Consider the following 21,030-nt stretch of genomic DNA (forward strand, 5'->3'; position numbering starts at 1 on the left):
CCAACCTTGGTCGCCATCTTGTCCCGATGCGAGGCTTGTCTCACTAGCCGCGGCATCCTTCTCCATTTCACAGTCAAGAATGTTTCGTAGCCCGTATCCTCCCTTTTTAGATTTATCCCCACTCATTCTTGTGTCGAAAAATGGCAATGTAGCCCTAATACAGCTCTCGAGTCCAGGGAAACACACGGTTGGTGCCGGAGGTCACTCTCTATGCGGCCAAGCGGTGTTACGCACCACCGGAAGTCCCAGCCGTGGATGTGAGAACTTTGTAAACAGTCCTTAAAACATAAAAAAATGACCTGTGATAACTGAGTGAATTTTTCCTTTAGAACTAATAATTTAACCACTCTTACTACTGTACATAAAGTCAAACGTTTTGCATATATGAAAGATATTTATTATTTCAAAGTCTTAAAGTAGCCATCTATACAAAGATGGATTATGGATGAATCTGGAGCGTGACATTGTTAGAGACTGTAGACTGAAAGCAGGAGTGTAAAGCAGTACTTCAACTGGGAACTGGGAACACTGGTCTCTCCTCAGTGTGAAGGAGCACTGGGTGACCTCACAGAGCCCACCTTCATCCACTGATTTGCATTGAATTCAATGAACTGTCTTTCTGCAGCACACTGGGACTCCAGAAGTTTCTGTCAGGTGTTTTTTAAATATTTTTATCTGCTCCGACAGTCACTCGCTTTCACGTTGTTTCACTTCCCTTTAAGAAACCTCTCATGCATCAAATAATCAAGTCTGTATTACTCGGAAACAGGTAAAGATAAGAAGTCTCCATCAGTACTTCACATAGATTCCAAACGGGTTTTTTTTAAATTGCTTTTTCCGATATGTCCAGGTTTAATTGTGAATAGTATTATTTAATTCACCCCACCAGTAAAAGTGTCACAATCCAGGTGGGATTGGATTTTGTTTTCTTCTATTTCTTGACATTTAAATCAAATCATTAAAAGGCTAAATATCCTCTGCCTCTATAACCCATTAGAGTTAATCAAAGAGCATACCATGACCAGTTCTGACACCAACAAAAAGATGGAGGAGTTCCTAAACGTCTCATTAACCATGCTGACACTCTAGAATCAGGGATTCCAGCTTGTTTTACAGGCAGTGGATCAAACTCTGACTTCACTCTGACCATCAGTGGAGTCCAGGCTGAAGGTGCAGCAGTTTATTACTGTCAGTTTTCACTATCCTAACAGTCAGTGGGTGTTCAAATTGTGAAAAACAGAACAGACTGAACAGAAACTGCACTGACTGCTGTTCACAGTCTGTTACTTTCTCACCCTTTATCTGATTTGCCAAAACTTGAAAGGAGCCGCCAGACAGAGAATGAGAAAATGCTTAGTGAACTTTGACCTCAGGTTCACACTGGAAAATATCATTAACAACTGTATCTTTCAAATGTGAAGACTTGAATCAAAAACAATAATCTTCATGAAACTTCTACAGCTTCTTTGGATCTGATTCTGCTCAAAAGTCAGTTAAAGACTTTACTTTTATCAAACTGAGATTACAGATGGAACGATCTGATTCTGATTTCTGGATCTCACTACTAAGAGCTGAGGTGGAGTTTTCATTCATAACACCTGATCTTACTCACAGGTGGAGACACATCTATCGCTGAGAAATACTACAAACTCCATGTGCTGAGTTACAGTCATCACAATAAAAACCTGAGGAAATCTGAGCTCACAAAGGTTTTTGTCTTGTGAGAAACTCACATGGCTTCCATGTTTACAGCTTTTGCAAATGTCCAAGACTGATGGTTGGAGTTTATCATCTATTTTGATCTCAGTATCAGTTCATGTTGTATGTTTCTCTATTCAAATCTCCACATTGTAAACACCTATGTCAAACTGGAAAAACGTATTGTTGTTAGTAATGACTTGTGAAAAGACCAGAGTAGAAAACTGCAAAGCATTTTTTTTATAATCTACAATTAACTGTCAGAACATTCAATGTCCTCAATATGTAATAATGTAAAGTGGAAATACCTTCAGTACTGAGAAGGAAACAGCTGCAGCTGACTGACTCTGTGTGTTTGCATATGTGTCCTGCCTCTCTGCTCACAGCTGTTAAGAGGCCAGTGTTGATCAGTGGCTGTCCAGGCCTTTCAGAGCCACTCACACACCAGCAGCACAATGATGATGTCACTGACTCTACTGCTGGCCACCCTGGGGCTCCGTGTTCAGGGTCAGACTCTCTGTGAAAACTTTGTTTCAGCATGCAGCCAGGTTCACCACAATGATGTTCTGCTATGATGGAGAAACTCTGAAACCAGCAGCACTGACCTTCATCCATCTGTTCTCCATGTTAAAGAAATGATCCTCGAATGTTTGATCATCTTTCTCTGAGCTCGATTTGTCTCAATAACTTTTATCCTCTTTTAATGTTTCAGGTTCATCAGCAGAAATCATCCTGACTCAGACTCCTAAAGTTCAGTCTGCTGTTCCAGGACAGACTGTCTCTGTCAGAAGTAAAGCCAGTTCAAGTATGAGTAACTACCTCCTCTGGTATCTTCAGAAACCCTCAGAAGCTCCTAAACTGCTCGTTTATTATGCAACAAGCCGTCAGTCTGGAGTTTCTGATCGTTTCAGTGGAAGTGGATCTGGGACTGATTTCACTTTGACCATCAGTGGAGTTCAGGCTGAAGATGCAGGAGTTTATTACTGTCATCAGAGTTACAGCTTCCCATTCACACAGTGAAAAACTGTCGTACAAAAACCTCTCAGCTGAGGAGGAACTGATCTGAAGCAACAGCTGCAGAACAAACTAAAAGACTGGGAGGAACGATTACTTTAATATTTACTGTGAAATTTCATTTGTGTACACTCACAGTTTAACGTTTATAAATTTATTGAAAAGTTGTTAACAACATGAAAAAAAACAAAACAAAAAAACATGAAATGGTGTCCCCGAATAAAAACATAAATGTTTAATGAGTCACAGAATACGGACACAACACTGGCTTCAGATTTCTAACATGTGAACATTAGTTTTAGATGACTATTGTTCTCTGTAGTCCATCAGTCTGACTCATGTTTAGTTTCTACATTAAAAACAAAACACAGTCTGTCCAGAGAGAGGCTCGACCTACTACAGAGGATATTGGATATTTCCAACACAAACGAATCACTGTTACTTTTGCAAAAACCTAAAGTTATTTAGTCAGTTTGGTCAATTTCCAAAGTATTAATGTAGACAGAACAAAGAACTAAAACGTTTCTCTTTAAAATAATATTTTACTAATGCTTAAAAGTGTGACATTAATATAAAGTCCTACCTAAATCGGAAAACAATAAAAATAAGATGTGATCATCCTCCTGACAGACTGTGGTCTTTCTCTTGCTTTAAGAAGTTTAGTGAAGTGAGTCTCTCTCATTTTGCTGTGAACACGAGAAGAGATTAACTTCTAAGTTGATTAAAGCAGACCTGTAGTCTCATCTGCCTGCATTCCTGTGTTTGTTCTGTTAGTCTGTTCTTAACATCATGTCCACTGTCGAGCTCAATTCTGTCGTCATTATTTGAGTCCAGTTATTGTCTCGCCGCCTTCTGTGAGTTACTCAGCCTCTGTTTTGTGTGCTTTAAATCTCAGACTCCTTATCTCCACCTCATCCTGGACAATTAGAGATCCTCAACTAAGTCTCCACCTGCTTCATCTCTGCCACCACCAGCTTCCAGACTCCTGCTTTGTTGCTTCATCAGAGTTTCACTGCCAAATAGTTCATTAACCAAACTTCAGTAAATCTGCATTTAAATGTCATTTAAATGATCTCTGTTTAAACATATAGATGACACCCTGCTCTTTAATTTTACTTATTGAGTTTTAGGTCAGATTAAAATGTAGATCATAAAACAGCTTTGAGACTAGAAATTATGAAGAGCACACAGATAATCTATGGTTGACATGACCTCAACATCTTATAGAAAATATTTAGTATATGGATTTAAAATATATTTAACCATTTTCACTGCACATTATACTCGATGTGTCTGTTTACATTTTTATTTTGGTCTGGTTAAATAAATATTATAAAACCTTTATTTTTTAATGTGCAGTTATTAAACTCAGAGTCAAAGAACATGTTTTCTCGTTACATTTTTATTGTTTTAAAAGGTTGAAATATCAGTTTTACAACAGACACAAAAGAATGAAACTAGAGGAGATTGTTGCTATGATTGTTGTCATTATGAGATGGAAATATGACTATTTTATGTTTTTTTTTAAAATCTGCAAACAAAAAGAAACAAAGAGACAGAAGAAAAACATCATCAAAGACTCAGTGACTGACATCAGGACTGGGAACACTGGTCTCTCCTCAGTATCTCTGAGACCAGAGTCTGGGAGCCCTGGGTGGCCTCACAGGTCACAGAGCCCACCTTCCCCCACTGGTCTGCAGTGAGCATCAGGGTGCTGCTCCAGCTGTAGAGGCCGTCATTCTGCAGCACTCCAGGAGTCCTGCTCTCCTCCCCTCTGATGCTGCTGCTGCCACTGCTGTCGCTCGTCTTCCAGGACAGACTCCAGTCTGAGGGGAAGCCCTTGTTGGCCACACACATGAGCGTGGCTCATATCTTTAATTAGTAAATGCAAATTGAATAAATAAAAATACAAAGTAAAACAAAAAAGCACTGCACTAACTAAAGGATGAACGTGTCACATGACACAGGATGACACAATGAGGGAAGATGACTGACTCTGTGTGTTTGCATATGTGTCCTGCCTCTCTGCTCACAGCTGTTAAGAGGCCAGTGTTGATCAGTGGCTGTCCAGGCCTTTCAGAGCCACTCACACACCAGCAGCACAATGATGATGTCACCGACTCTACTGCTGGCCACCCTGGGGCTCCTTGTTCAGGGTGAGACTCTCTGTGAAAACTTTGCTTCAGCATACAGCCAGGTTCACCACAATGATGTTCTGCTATGATGGAGAAACTCTGAAACAAGCAGCACTGACCTTCTTCAATCTGTTCTCCATGTTAGAGAAATGATCCTCTAATGTTTGGATGTTGATCATCTCAATAATTTTTCTCCACTTTTTCATGTTTTCAGGTTCATCAGGAGAAAAAGTTCTGACTCAGACTCCTGGATCTCAGTCTGTTGTTCTTGGACAGACTGTCTCTGTCAGATGTAAAGCCAGTTCAAGTGTCAGCGGCTGCCTCAACTGGTACCTTCAAAAGGATGGAGAATCTCCTAAACTCTTAATTTATTCTGCTACCAGCCGTCAGTCTGGAGTTTCTGAACGTTTTAGTGGAAGTGGATCTGGGACTGACTACACTCTGACTATCAGCAGAGTTCAGGCTGAAGATGCAGGAGTTTATTACTGTCAGCAGTGTAACAGCTGGCCGTTCACACAGTGATACAATGCTGTACAAAAACCTCTCACAGAGCTGGAGAGGAACTGAGAAAAAAGATCATCTGAACTGACAACTGCTCAGAAACACACATTATTTTATCTGTATAAAATAGTTTTATTTATTTTTTTTTATAAATACATGTTATAAATGTTAATATCATCATTTTGTGAATGTTTTTATTATTTTTATTTTTAAGCAAGAAGTTATTTATCCTATAAATAGAATTTTATTGCTACAATTAATTATCTGTAAAACAGAGAATATCGATACGAGCAACGATTGAAAGCAATCAATTAAATATTTTATCTTTGGATTATGAAAGCTCGAATCAATTTTCTCAAACCCAAAACACTAATGACTAATTCATCCTGCTTTAAGTTCTACAGAAACACAAATATTTATGGTTACCATGTAATCATCTTTAAAGCAAAAACTTCAGGTAACGTGTCTCTGAAGCGTTTTAGGTGGATACATGCTCTGTATTATATATTACTACATTTGAATTTATCAGTACATATTGACATTTACAGATTTTTCCATTAACACAGCTGATTTGAAGAGTTTTTATGTTTGATTTTACTCATACTGTTCCACTCTCCTTTTTCTCCCTCCCTCGCTCACAGACACATAATGGGTATGGCAGTCCATTCTCCCTGCAGCACAGACTACACTGCCCATGAGGCTACATTCTTTAGGGCTATGCCTGTAACACTCTGCCTGTTGCCTTCATAGTAAATTATTTTCGTGAATAATTTTTATAAATATTTCTTTACGTCATTATGCGGGCCGCAAGTAGAGGTGAAATGGGCCGTGAGATTGAGACACAGAAATTAGAGCTTCTTGATGTGTGTTTTGTTTGAGTTTCCACCCGCCTGGAATGACCAAAAATAGAGAGGGCACAGCCTAACATATGAAACAGGAAAATACCGCCATGTAAACCCTTTATTTCAACAAAGTAACTGTATTCTGAATGCCACCTTTTAAACGGTAACTGTAACGGAATACAGTTACTCATATTTTGTATTTTAAATATGTAACGGCAGTACATGTATTCTGTTACTCCCCAACACTGTTTTGAATTTGACAAAAATATTAAGTTCAGGAAAGTGTATCAGTATTTTTTTCTATGATTTTTTTTTTTTAATTTCCGAAGGAACATGTCCATTGTTAAGACCCTGCCTACACATACGGGGGTATTTTTTTTTTAATTGAGTTTTTATTTCTATTTTGGAATTCTGTCTGCAAATAATGGTGTTTTAGGAAGTTTTGAAAATTCCTTCCAGGTAGAGAAGACTGTGCTCCGTGCTGTTTTAACTGTGAAGGCTTCTAACTGGTAAACATTACGATTCAATTCGGGTTTTATCACCATGTGTTGCTTTGGTTTGCTTTTGACATGTTTCACACACACACACACACACACACACACACACGTTTTCAAACGACTTCACTTACATTTATTCATGAACAGTTAAATGAACTTCAGTAAATGTTTCCCATCACAGCTTTTCTCAGTTGCTTTGCTGAACGTCTTACATCAGGAACGTCATTCTCACCACTCTTAATGCAGTTCTCAAAATATGTAAGGCAATTTTCACAACACAGACTCATCTATGCAAAAGACACTTATTAAAACACTTTCACCATCGTTTTAAGACATCAAAACAGGTTTTTTTTGTTTTGTTATTTTTCTCAAAACCTTACCTACTTTGGAAAGAGTATTGCAAAAAATCTAGGCCTAATGTCACAAGGGGCCAAAGGCCTGTACGAAACTGGACTCAAGTCCTGGACCACATGTGGAGACAGTTGAGTTTGCTTTACACAAATCTTTATTTGGCACAAAAACACAGAGTTATACTTGGTGTGGGATTCATGACAAGAAAACGTAGCGTGAGTTGAATAGAGTTAAGATGGGCTGACCTGAGCTCCAAGTGATACTGTGCGAAGCAGTGGCAAGAGGGCAGACAGGTGTGATATTGAAATCCTTCCCAGGAGACGGAGCATGAAACTGCAGTGAGTATGGCCGAGTGCATAGACTTGGGCAAGGAGCATGAAGCATGGTAGCCTGTTACCACCGTGGGTAAGTTAACGAACTAGCAGTGAAGAGACGGCAACGCTGGTCTTAAATATCCTGAGTAGGTTGCTCCAGATTGGCTCCATGTGAGCAGATGACGGCTCTGCCCAGGGGCAGACACAGGAGAACATGGACTTAGTGGAAATTTACCAGCAGCTCACCCGGACTGTGACAGCTAATGAAAAGTTTAAAACTGTTTTCAGAAACAAAAATCAAATCTGATGGTTTTGGGGTTTTTTTGTTGTTTTTTTTAACCTTACAAAACTGGTGAAATGGAGAAAAGCAAAATAATACTCATTAAACTATATGTGTCAGGAAAAGAAAATGTATACAATCTGAGACCACAGCACCAACTACTGTATAGTCCAGTAAAGTCATACTGCATGTGTTTATTAGGTTATTAAGTACACCTGTTAAACTGCCTGTTAATCCAAATATCAGCCAATCACATTTCAGCAACTCATAGCATTTACACATGTAGACATGTTGGACACAGCCTGCTGAAGATTAACCCAAACATCATTAAGAAAGATAATTAAAAGTGTCATGATTGTTGATGCCAGACAGGCTGATCTGCTGGGATTTTTTTTTTTTTACACCGCCATTTATAGGGTTGATGGGGAACGGTCTGAAAAAGAGAAAATATTCAGTGAGCTGTAGTTTTCTGGGTGAAAATACCTCATTGATGTCGAAGGCCAGAGGAGAATGGTCTGAAAGTTTTGAGTTTATAGGAAGGCAACAGTAACTCAATCAACCACTCATTACAAACAAGACGCAGAAGAGCATCTCTGCAAGCACAACATGTGACCTTGAAGCAGATGGGCTACAGCAGTAGAAGACTGCACTGCAGGGCCTGTCACCGAAGAACAGGAAACTGAGGTTATAATTCACATGGAGTGAGAAAAATTGTAAGAACAAAAACAAAAACACAGCCTCCACAGTCACCAGATCTCAGTTCAAGACAGCATTTTTGGGATGTGGTTGAAAGAGGTGTCCAGCTGTCAAATCTGCAGCAATGATATGATGCTATTATGTCAATAAGGGGCAAAATCTCTGACTTGTCGAATATATGCTACAAAGCATTCAGGCAGCTCAGAAGGCAAAAGGGGGTCCAGCCCTCATGACTCAGACTCCTAAAGCTCAGCCTGTTGTTCGAGGACAGACTGTCTCTATCAGATGTAAAGCCAGTTCCATCAATCCATCTTCTTCCGCTTTATCCGTGGCCGGGTCGTGGGGGCAGCAGCCTAAGCAGAGAAGCCCAGACCTCCCTCTCGCCAGCCACCTCCTCCTCCTTGTCCGGGGGAACACCAAGGCGTTCCCAGGCCAACCGAGAGATATAATCTCTCCAGCGTGTCCTGGGTCTGCCCCGGGGCCTCCTCCTGGTGGGACATGCCCGGAAAACCTCACCCAGGAGGCGCCCAGGAGGCATCCTTGTCAGATGCCCGAACCACCTCAACTGGCTCCTTTCGATGTGGAGGAGCAGCGGCTCTACTCTGAGCCCCTCCCGAATGGCTGAACTTCTCACCCTATCTCTAAGGGAGAGGCCAGTCACCCTTTGGAGGAAGCTCATTTCCGCCACTTGTATCCGCGATCTCGTTCTTTCGGTCACTACCCACAGCTCGTGACCATAGGTGAGGGTAGGGACGTAGATCGACCGGTAAATTGAGAGCTTTGCTTTTACACTCAGCTCCCTCTTCACCACGACGACCCGGTGCAGCGTCTGCATCACTGCAGCCGCAGCACCAATCCGTCTGTCGATCTCCTGCTCCCTTCTCCCATCACTCGCGAACAAGACCTCGAGATACTTGAACTCCTCCACTTGGGGCAGGAACTCGTCCCCGACCCGCAGTGGGCACTCCACCCTTTTACGGCTGAGAACCTTGGCCTCAGATTTGGAGGCCAGTTCATATGTAAGTAATGAGGTAGACTGGTATCTTCAGAAGTCTGAAGAAGCTTCTAAACTCCCGATTTATTTAAATTCAAACCGTCAGTCTGGAGTTTCTCACTTAGCAGAAGAGGGACTGATCAACAGCTGCACACAAAGTTCCATTGGGAATGAAGTACATGTGTCAAAATATGATCAGGATGTATCATTTTTAATGTACATAGATTTGAATAATGCAAAAACAAAATGAAAGCACCTTAATTGATGACAGATTCATTCTTATTGTCACAGATCTTAGTTGCTGATAGTTTCTAAGCTGTAAGTATACTTTTACTACTGAGGAGATCTCTGAGTCCAGAAACTGTTCAGAATCCTTGACTCAGGATTTGGCTTAAACACAAAATCTGTCATTTTATATGACTGAGCAAAGACTATTGACACTTTAAAGGAAACTTTGAACTTAATAACCTCATCACATCTTGTTGTGAGGAGTCAAAGGCCTGTCTGCTTACTGCATTTCAATATATCTTCCACATCAAATATACACTTTTAGTTGTAAATTTTAAGCCAACATCATTTAAATCTTTCTAAAGAAATATAAAGAGCTTCAGAAAACTAAACTTACAGATGTACACAGATGTTACTATATAAACTTTCAGACAAAGAAAACTGTGAGCGAAATCAGGACAGAGTTGCCCTATCTTTGCCCTAGTCTTAGTAAGTATTTTACATGATGATTTCTTCCTTCCTCTCCCTGAATGGATACAAGACTATACAGCATGACAGATGTGGAAACACATTTTTCTCTGAAATCATTTAAAGTCTGGATCATAAACTAATGTGGAAGACGTTAGAGGAAACGAGTTCCATGTCTACTCACTACTGTAAAATATATTTCATGTGTATTTCAATCTTGATCAGAGTAAATCTGACAAAAAATAACTGACAAAAAAGATGAGAGAGTTACTATATTTATATGTATTTACATAATGCAAATGAATGTACGCAAAGAACAACTAATGTGGTGGGAATTTTAAATTGATTTAAATAAAGATGAACTTCAATTTTGTTTACAAATTATTTTTATCACTTTGACATAAATGAAGACAAAACAGCTGATGTGAGAGAGCCTCCATGATATAAAAGGAATTAAGAGATGAAGATTATTTTTCCCAAATATATTCCTTCATTTAACATGACAGAGAGCTCTGTCTAATACATTTGGAAAAAATCTAAAAGAGACCAACCAATCAGGACACATACGTGTAATAAGACGATGAGGATCACATCTTAGAGAAACTATGACAAATTTTCAGTGACCCTTTCCTTTGAGAGGCCAACTGCTCACAAGTCAATGCAGTCTGATGATTTCCATAGAGAGGCACTTTGCATCAGCAGCACCATGCTCCAGTGCTCTGGGAGAGTTTATAGTCCTGAGAGTTGAACACTGGATGACTGACAGCTGTCCTTCATCACAACAGAAGCCACAGAAATCCTCCTCATCAAAAACATGACTTTGATCTGCGTCCTCATCTGGACTCTCCTCTGCTGCTGCTTCACAGGTAAAGTCCAGAGAATCAAACTCCTCTCCTCTATCAACATCTGTCCCTCTGAAATGAAGCCCACAAAACCATGAAGCTGCTTTATGTTTTTGTCTCTGTATCCTCAGAGTCCAGAGGACAGATCACAGTGACTCAGCCTGGAGCAGTGAGCTCTGCTGTGGGAGGATCTGTGAACATCAAGTGTAGGACCAGTCAGAATGTTTATAACAACAACTACTTACACTGGTACCAACAGAAAGATGGAGGAGTTCCAAAACTACTCATTTATGTTGCTAGCAATCGACAATCAGGGATTCCAGCTCGTTTTACAGGCAGTGGATCAAACTCTGACTTCACTCTGACCATCAGTGGAGTCCAGGCTGAAGATGCAGCAGTTTATTACTGTCAGAGTGCTCATGTTATCAACAGTCAGCTTGTGTTCACACAGTGAAAAACAGTCGTACAAAAACCTCCCTCAGTAAGACTGAACAGAAACTGAACTGAGTGCTGCAGCTGGAAGATACTGCAGAGACTGATACAGTTCACTGAAGACACACACACACACACACACACACACACACACACAGAGAGAGAGAGAGAGACCTCAGACTCTTACTAGATTAATGATTGCACAATTTCTTTTCTGATACAAATTTAAATTTTATAACTAATGTCCAACCCTAAATGTTAATATGGGTTTGACTCAAAACATCAGACTTGTGTCCATCCTGACTAACCAGTACAGAAGAACATGTGATACACAAATAATTGATACTGTGAGTCAGATCTGTGATGAAGAAACTCTCCTGTAAATATTCAAACTGGGAAGTCGTTATTAAATGAGAATATTTTAGTAAACTGCAGTACTGATATATGTATGTATGTAGATTGCTCAGCTACAGCTACATTCTTGGTCACAAAAATATTTCACATGATTTGATCTGAAAATTTAGTTCATCAAGTCTTTAACATTAACCTAACTTGACCTTTGTGACATAAATTATTCTGACATTTACACTTTTTAAACTGCACTGATGTTCTGAAAGAGACATTTTTTTAGTGTCTCCTATGTTGATAAAGAAAGTTTAGTTTTTCTTTGGGTTATTTTATCAATTCTGACTTTGAAGAAAACCAGGACGGGTCTCATCATGGGTCACATGCAGGTTACAATAATCTGTCACCATCTTTTGCTGCCTCTGCTTCACCCAACAGCAAATATCATCACAAAATCCAACATGATGGAAGATTATGCATCTACAAACAACTTGGAAACTATTTATAGCAGAAAGCAGCTGGTGGTGATTATATTATTGTTTTTTTAAGTTTATGATCTGATGTGTAGTGATACAGTACAAATGAGATTTTCAGTGTATGGAAGCATCACTGCTGAACCTGAAGGATGATTATCAGACAGAGGAGCAGCTGAATGGAAACACATGAAAACCACTATTTGAAGACCTCAGTTTTTATTTGAAGTATTAAAACCATCAACAGTGCCACAAGCATGAAAACATGAAAACTATCAAAGCAATACAGACACAGAGGGAGCAGACTGAGAGAAGCTGCAGACTAAAGCCAGTATCAGCGTCCCAGTGAGTCAGCTCAGGACTGGGAACACTGGTCTGTCATCAGAGTCTCTGAGAGTGGAGTGTGGGAGCCCTGGGTGGCCTCACAGGTCACAGAGCCCACCTTCTCCCACTGGTCTGCAGGGAGTCTCAGGGTGCTGCTCCAGCTGTAGTGGCCGTCATTCTGCAGCGCCCCGGGGCTCCTGCTCTCCTCTCCACTGCTGCTTCTTCCATCCACCTTCCAGGACAGCCTCCAGTCTGAGGGGAAGCCCTTGTTGGCCACACACATGACTGTAGCCTTCCCCTGCTGCAGCTCCTCACTAGAGGGCGCCAGCACGGTCAGGGAGGGGGGGACTCGACCCACTGCAGAGAGAGAGAGAGAGAGAAAGCTGTTAGAGAAACTGGGAGTTTGGGTGAAACTGCTCTCCAGTTGTTTCACTTCCCTCTCTGAGCTTGGTAACCATGGTAACAGACAGGCTTCACTGCTGAACCATGGCAACAGACGAGTTTCAGTACCAAAGATAAAAATATTAAAGCATTTCTTTGACTTCTGATGTACTCGTGTGTGTTATCTTTGAATTATTTCTTAGTTTTATAATTAGAATTAAAATAATCAGAAAAATAAATTTTCAGAATTTTATCAAAACTCAAAAATTAAACAATTTCGTATATAAAAATGGAAAGAAAGCCAAACTTATTTTTGGTGTATTTGGGAACAACAAAAATAACTTAATGACAAATTAAATCTCATAAACTGAGCCCAACTTGGTCAGCATGCTTTTAGAGTATAGTTAAATGGTAACCATATGGCAGTATAATAATTTTAAATCTTCATCAAAGACGAAATAAAATCGATGACAAATTATTTGCAGATACTTTGGCAAAAGGTTAAAACATGGAAACAAAAATGTGCCATCTATGAACTGTTTTTGAAGATAAAATCCTAAAAACGTTTAAAAAATTTGAGTTTCATTGAAACAAAATGCTCAAAAAGATTTTAGTGTGAAATCATAATTACATCATAAATGCATAATTATGCATTTATCTCATAATTGTATAATTTGTTGAAAAGTATTGTTGCACTTTTCTGTTGCACTGACTTGTGTCTGTATCACTCTGTTCTGTTTTTTCTAGTTCTTGTATACTTGCACTTTATTATAGTCCTATGTTGATTTACTGTTATATGTAGCACAAGGGTCTTGGAGGAACGCTGTCTCATTTCACTGTGTACTGCACCACTGTATATGGCTGAAATGACAATAAAGCCACTTGAACATGTTACATGTCAGTCGTGACTTGAATTTATAAAAATCCAAGACAGTGTGTTCAAAAGCAAAAGGAGATAAAAGACCACAAATAACCTCATTATCAGTAAACCGCCTGACATAACACAACACTCATCCACAAGAAAAACTCAGTAAAACTCACAAACAACAAGAACTGGTAAGCTGCCCGAGTCGCACACAGTGGAGCACCCGTGGAAAAATAAAATGGTGTCTCTGTTATGGGTCGAATATTTCACATTTCTATCAAGTAAATTATTCCATGCTGTGTTTCAAATTAAACTGAAGAGTCGTGAGTTCATTAGTCTTTGGTGAATAAATAATGACATAGTCTAATATGCCATGTGTTGTTGTTTCTCTCAAGCTATATTTACCAAATTTGGACTTTTTTAACTCTAACACATCGATCCAAATTCACCCACAGATGTTCAACTGTCTTAAAGTCTGAAGGACTTGAAGGACACTTTATATGATTTATGTCAAAGAATAAGTGGTGTCATAAAACAGCTTTGCAGGCAGGAAAAGACTCAAATGCAGGAAACAGGACGTAAAATCAAAAACCAGCTTTATTTGCTGAATGGAAATACAAAACAAAATTAGACTGGGGAAATTATAAACTACAAACACAAAGAGGCACACAGGGAAACACAGCCATGAGGGAGGACGCAACACAGGACTGAGGGAGACGCTGACCTAAATACACAGAGGGATAACAAGGAAGCAAGAACACACGAGGAACCCAGCTAACACGAATAACCATAACGAGACAGAACGAACATGGAAACACAAGACCTTCACAATAAAACAGGAAACATGATGCGGGAGTGGAGAAGAGGCAGACGTAAGGGAGTGAGAGGACACGAGGGAGAGAGCAGACACGACGGGCTGGGAAACATAGATAAACATGACGGAATGAAACACAAGGAGGAGAAACAAGGCACAAGAACTCACACCACAATATAAACACAGACACACAGAGGGAGACACAGAGGGCAACGACACAAGGGGAAATCTAATAACCAAATCTAAACAGAACAATCCAGGCATTAAAGAATGATCCTTTACATAAACAAGTAGACTTAACATAATACAAAAATGACAAAAACACAGGAAACACAAACTGCTTGGTCGAATGACCCAGGACAATGACAAGTGGTCTTGAATCATTTCAGCAAAATACCCCTGCAGGAGAACAGCCTTCACATCTCCTCACTGCACGGGCAAATTTTGACTTAATTTCTCATCTGTCTTTAAATCATGAAGGGTTCATGTGAGTCACATGGCAAATATGCTGTGAAAACTCTTTTTAGACACATCAGATTGATCCAAGTCTCTGTTGTCATCAGCCAGATCATTTCCATAGAGAGGCACTTTGCATCAGCAGCACCATGCTCCAGTGCTCTGGGAGAGTTTATAGTCCTGAGAGTTGAACACTGGATGACTGACAGCTGTCCTTCATCACAACAGAAGCCACAGAAATCCTCCTCATCAAAAACATGACTTTGATCTGCGTCCTCATCTGGACTCTCCTCTGCTGCTGCTTCACAGGTAAAGTCCAGAGAATCAAACTCCTCTCCTCTATCAACATCTGTCCCTCTGAAATGAAGCCCACAAAACCATGAAGCTGCTTTATGTTTTTGTCTCTGTATCCTCAGAGTCCAGAGGACAGATCACAGTGACTCAGCCTGGAGCAGTGAGCTCTGCTGTGGGAAGAACTGTGAGCATCAAGTGTAGGACCAGTCAGAATGTTTATGGCAACAACTACTTACACTGGTACCAACAGAAAGATGGAGGAGTTCCTAAACTGCTCATTTATGTTGCTAGCAGTCGAGTATCAGGGATTCCAGCTCGTTTTACAGGCAGTGGATCAAACTCTGACTTCACTCTGACCATCAGTGGAGTCCAGGCTGAAGATGCAGCAGTTTATTACTGTCAGAGTTATCACTGGCTGAACAGTCAAGCTGTGTTCACACAGTGAAAAACAGTCGTACAAAAACCTCCCTCAGTAAGACTGAACAGAAACTGAACTGACTGCTGCAGCTGGAAGATACTGCAGAGACTGATACAGTTCACTGAGGACACACACACACACACACACACACACACACACACACACACTTTACCATATTCTCCATGTTCTTTAAAGCAACCATCAAATGATTTCAATATTTTAAACCCTGTTACAATTTCCATGAATGAATGAATCTCGACAAAATTAAAGACAGTCTTTCTAATGGAAATTCCGAAGACAGCAAGACAAAACATGACTGACCAACTATAGTATACAACTATACAACTATACTATACTACTCCTATACCAACATGAACATGCAGTATATAAAAGAAATCTGGGGAAGCTCCTAAACTGCTGATTCATGATGCTACCTCCTGTCAGTCTGGAGCTGACTTCACTCTGACCATCAGTGGAGTTCAGGTTGAAGATGCAGGAGTTTATCACTGTGAGCAGCATCACAACTACCCACTCACACAGTGAAACAACACTGTACAAAAACCTCCCTCAGCTGGAGAGGAAGAAACTGAGAAGAAGAAAATCTGAATGAGCAGCTGCTCAGAGACATAAACTATTTCATCATTTAATAATAGCTTCAATTAATCAATTTGCAGTTATTGGATTTTAAATATTTTTATGTTCAATTTTATCACATCAAATCAGAACAACAGTTACTTTAAGATTTTTATATTTTAGGTAAAGACACTACAATAATGTTCAGTGAATTTTGGTATAAACCATTTAAAAAAATGTATGACTACTATATCTCTGGTTTATAGAAAATAACACCAAATATTAAGCTTCTGATAAAATGAGACCAATGCAGACTGTTTTGCGAGAGTTTTGAGTTTTACATTATTAATGAACTTTGATTTTGCCATTATTTATCATTTCTAGTCTTCTGGTTTCTGTCTCTGTGTTCCCTAGTTGCTGTGCCTCATCTGTCAGCTGTATCCCCTTGTCAAGTCTGTGTCTCTGTGTTATGTTTCCTGTTTTACTTTGAAAGTCTGTGTCTCATGTTAATGTGTCTGGTTTTGCTGTCTGGTTAGCCCTGATTTGACTCAGCTCACCACGGGGCTCCTGCTCTCCTCCCAGCTGATGCTGCCACTGCCATCCACCTTCCAGGACAGACTCCAGTCTGAGGGGAAGCCCTTGTTGGCCAGACACGTGAGCGTGGCCTTCCCCTGTTTCAGCTCCTCACTGGAGGGTGGCAGAACCGTCAGGGTGGGGCGGGTATCACCTAGGAAACACCAATCAGCTTAGAAGACAAGAACCACAATTTGATTTTCTCCGTTAAGAAGTTTCTGTCAGGTGTTTTTTATGCGCCACCAGTCATTAACTCACACATTGTTTCACTTCCCTCTAAGAAACCTCTCATGCATATCAGCACAGAGAGAATCATCACACAGTTTGAGCTGAAATATGTTCAAACTAGAAACTAAATAAAAAGCTGTGGATAAATCCATAAATACTAAAAAGAAAATACATAAAGACATATTTGCCTAAAATAAACTGGAATATATATACATTTTAGAAAAATTCTAGTGTCTAGTTGCCACTGAAAGGAACTTCTTCAGTGCTCCTTGGCACTGATTCTCAAAGAATTTGAGCTGTACTGGAGGGATGAAGCCCTTTGTCCCAAATCATGCAGATGGAGAGCTCTGTCTAACACATCAGCCCAAAATCTCCTTGACATTTAGATTAAGCTCTAATGATTGTAAAAACATAATTTCACATAATTTCCATCCTCATTAAAGCATTAACTGATCCCTAGTGTCAGGGGCTGAGTCTGTGACCCAGTGTTTTGAGTTTATTTAGTATTTTTGATTTCTTAGGTTATATTAAAATATGTAAAGTTCTTGTGGTGTTATTCTTAGTTAGGGTTTAATTGAAGTTTAGCCTAGTTGTGTTACCACCTAAGTCTCTGTGTTTGTGAGTCTTTTCCTGTTTTCTGTGTTAGTCTATCATATGTTATCATGTCTATGTCTCTCCATGTTTCCTGTTTTACTTTGAAGAGTCTAGTATTTCCATGTTCATTGTGTTTTGTTTTACTTTCCCTGTGGCATCATTATGTGTATTCCAGTCAGCTGTTTTCCCAAGTGTTTCCACTTTCCCTGATCACCTCCTGTGGGTATTAGGTCTGTTTTCCGTCCCCCACATCACGTCAGGTTAAAAGTACGTATTTCATCATTCTGTTCAGGCCATGTTCATGTTCATGTTTTCTCATCATAGTTTCTTGCACGCTCCTACTCAGAATCATATTCATATCACTTTGTCATAGTTGACATAGTCTAGCTTTTCCCAGTTTAGTTTGTAGTTTTAGTTTACTCCCCCTGTATGCTTTGCCTTGTTTTTATTCCAATGGGGGTTTTCAGCCAAATAAAGGGCTCGCCTTTTGTTTAAACTTCTCTCTTCTTCTGTGTTTGCACTTGGGTCCACTCCACAAACACACCGGCTGCTCAGCAGTGACACATAGTTCCTCCTGTCATCTTGGAAAAGCTCACTCAACTCAAGATTGAAAAGTTTAATGACAGTAGTGATCACTCAGAACAAATATAACAGATGTCGTTTAAGTCTTCATTTATGAAAAGGATCTGCATCGTCCTCTGCATTCTTCAGTAAAATCTTGGCTTTTTTATATTTATTGATATGAAACTGACAGCATGAGAAAGCTTTTTAATATTCAACAGCTGGAAAATCTTTGGCTCACAAAATCGATTAACTAAAGAAAGAGTCATCTTTAAAAGAGCAAAACAGACAAATAACCTTTTTCTATTTAGTTTTGTTAAACTTAAGGATAGGATCAGAGATGAGAACCTTGACTCTACTGTTGGCCACCCTGGGGCTCCTTGTTCAGGGTGTGACTCTCTGTGAAAACTTTGCTTCAGCATGCAGCCAGGTTCACCACAATGATGTTCTGCTATGATGGAGAAACTCTGAAACAAGCAGCACTGACCTTCTTCCATCTGTTCTCCATGTCAAACACTGCACCACCCCATCACTGCAGCAGGAACGAGACCACACCCCTGGCACACTGCTAAACATCTGTGATACAATGTATCCTCAGTCTGGAGTTTTGAGTTTTAGCAGATCACACTGGCTTCACTTTGACTATCAGTGGAGTTCAAGCTGAAGATACACAAGTTTATTACTGTCAGTAGTGTAACAGCTGCCTACTCACACAGTGATACAACATTGTGAAAAAATTGATCTGAATCAGCAAATGCAGAGAAATTTAAAGCCATCAACATATTCCTAATATTTTGTTGATTGTATATCACTATCACTTGTTATATAAACAATGCTTAATTAAACAAAAATTTCATTTTCTTTTTTTGGGGGGGGGGCAATTGGGTCATGCAACAGGACAATAACTCAAAGAACAGCAGGGAATCTACAACAGAAGGGCTGAAAAAGAAAAGAACAACTGAAGTGCTACAAGAGTCCAAACAAAGTGAGATGCTGTGGTGGGACCTTAAAAGAACTGTGCATAAAGGAATTCCCACAAACCCCAGTGAACTAAAGTAAATCCAGAAAGATGAAAGAGTAATGACAAAGAAGCCCCCTGGCACCAAAAAAAAAAAAAAAAAAAAAATAAGAGAAAAAATTATCTCTCTCTCTAGGGGTCTGCAGTCTACTGTCCTGTCTATAAACATAAAAGTCTTCATTTATGACAAACAGCTTCATCAGACTGATCCAAGTCCCTGCTGGAGTCAGTCAGATCATTTCCATAGAGAGGCACTTTGCATCAGCAGCACCATGCTCCAGTGCTCTGGGAGAGTTTATAGTCCTGAGAGTTGAACACTGGATGACTGACAGCTGTCCTTCATCACAACAGAAGCCACAGAAATCCTCCTCATCAAAAACATGACTTTGATCTGCGTCCTCATCTGGACTCTCCTCTGCTGCTGCTTCACAGGTAAAGTCCAGAGAATCAAACTCCTCTCCTCTATCAACATCTGTCCCTCTGAAATGAAGCCCACAAAACCATGAAGCTGCTTTATGTTTTTGTCTCTGTATCCTCAGAGTCCAGAGGACAGATCACAGTGACTCAGCCTGGAGCAGTGAGCTCTGCTGTGGGAAGAACTGTGAGCATCAAGTGTAGGACCAGTCAGGATGTTCTTGGCTCCACACATTTAGCCTGGTACCAACAGAAAGATGGAGGAGTTCCTAAACTCCTCATTTACTATGCTAGCAGTCGATATTCAGGGATTCCAGCTCGTTTTACAGGCAGTGGATCAAACACTGACTTCACTCTGACCATCAGTGGAGTCCAGGCTGAAGATGCAGCAGTTTATTACTGTCAGAGTGTTCACTATACCAGTCGGTATGAGTTCACACAGTGAAAAACAGTCATACAAAAACCTTCCTCAGTCAGACTGAACAGTAACTGAACTGACTGCTGCAGCTGGAAGATACTGCAGAGACTGATACAGTTCACTGAGGACACACACACACACACACACACATGTTTGCTTCCAATCTAAAAATAGCTTACTATTTCAAAGTCACTCATTGTGACCTTTGATCTCAGTTTCATACTAGAGCCGCCATAATATCATCTATGATTTGTTAAATATTAACAGTTATCAGTAAAATAAGACCTTTATGTTAACAGATATAAAAATGAAATCATTAAATATCATACAGCTCGACATAAAAAATACATTTTATTTTAAATAATCTAAACATAAATTTGAGGTTAAAAAATATCGACTCAGTGTCAAAAACAGAAGTCATGAGCTGCTTTCATGATAAATCATATATGATCATAACTACATATAAATAACATCCAAATCATATGCAGTGACATATTTGTCACATATATACAGCCCTTACTCTGAGATTCAAAGCTCATCCTGCACTTTAGACTTTCAGATGAAACAATCTCACCATGAGATACAGCCAGTACCTGTTGAGGAGCTTTCAGTGACAACACATGAGCTTCTTCAGCAGATGGAGGCGTCCATTTATTATTGACATGTATGTGATAAATACACCATTCCTCCCAGGATACTTTACTAGACAAGAAAAAAAGTCTGCTCTAAGTAACCCACCATGATATAACAGGAGAACCATGAATACAAAAATTGTAAAACAAAAAAAACAAACATTTTCTTTTATCTAAGCAGTCTAAGAATTAATTTTACATATAAACTTTTACTAGATTTTCCAATAAACACAGTTTAATGAACTTACTTCCAACATCCAGTCTGGTTCCTCCACCGAACTTGAACCACAGTGATACAAACTCATTGAGGCGCCGTACAAAAACCTCTGACTGTAGAGAGACACGGCTCTCTGACTC

At 39.8% G+C, this 21,030-nt stretch overlaps 6 gene segments (V, D, J or C); 5 read left to right on the top strand and 1 right to left on the bottom strand.

Annotated features, from left to right (window-relative positions):
• Positions 1-20,947, bottom strand: part of LOC100698964 (Ig kappa-b4 chain C region-like) — a 51,391-nt gene extending 30,444 nt beyond the window's left edge. Inside the window, 1 exon segment of the C gene segment in view lies at positions 20,922-20,947. Coding sequence covers positions 20,922-20,930 — 9 coding nt within the window.
• LOC109196607 (immunoglobulin kappa variable 2D-29-like) lies at positions 2,034-2,823 on the top strand. The segment is given in 2 exon segments: positions 2,034-2,205; positions 2,411-2,823. Coding segments are annotated over 2 exon segments (360 nt in total).
• LOC100695241 (Ig kappa chain V-III region CBPC 101-like) overlaps positions 4,707-21,030 on the top strand; it is a 201,447-nt gene continuing 185,123 nt past the window's right edge. The window contains 1 exon segment of the V gene segment in view: positions 4,707-4,868. Within this exon segment, the coding sequence occupies positions 4,817-4,868 (52 nt within the window).
• On the top strand, positions 10,826-11,342 carry LOC112843400 (Ig kappa chain V region 2717-like). The segment is given in 2 exon segments: positions 10,826-10,884; positions 10,992-11,342. Coding segments are annotated over 2 exon segments (375 nt in total).
• LOC109196603 (Ig kappa chain V region 2717-like) lies at positions 15,204-15,732 on the top strand. The segment is given in 2 exon segments: positions 15,204-15,259; positions 15,367-15,732. Coding segments are annotated over 2 exon segments (375 nt in total).
• On the top strand, positions 19,586-20,068 carry LOC112843406 (Ig kappa chain V region 3547-like). The segment is given in 2 exon segments: positions 19,586-19,641; positions 19,749-20,068. Coding segments are annotated over 2 exon segments (372 nt in total).

The sequence above is a fragment of the Oreochromis niloticus genome, linkage group LG22, assembly GCF_001858045.2.
Source record: "Oreochromis niloticus isolate F11D_XX linkage group LG22, O_niloticus_UMD_NMBU, whole genome shotgun sequence".
Taxonomy (NCBI): domain Eukaryota; kingdom Metazoa; phylum Chordata; class Actinopteri; order Cichliformes; family Cichlidae; genus Oreochromis; species Oreochromis niloticus.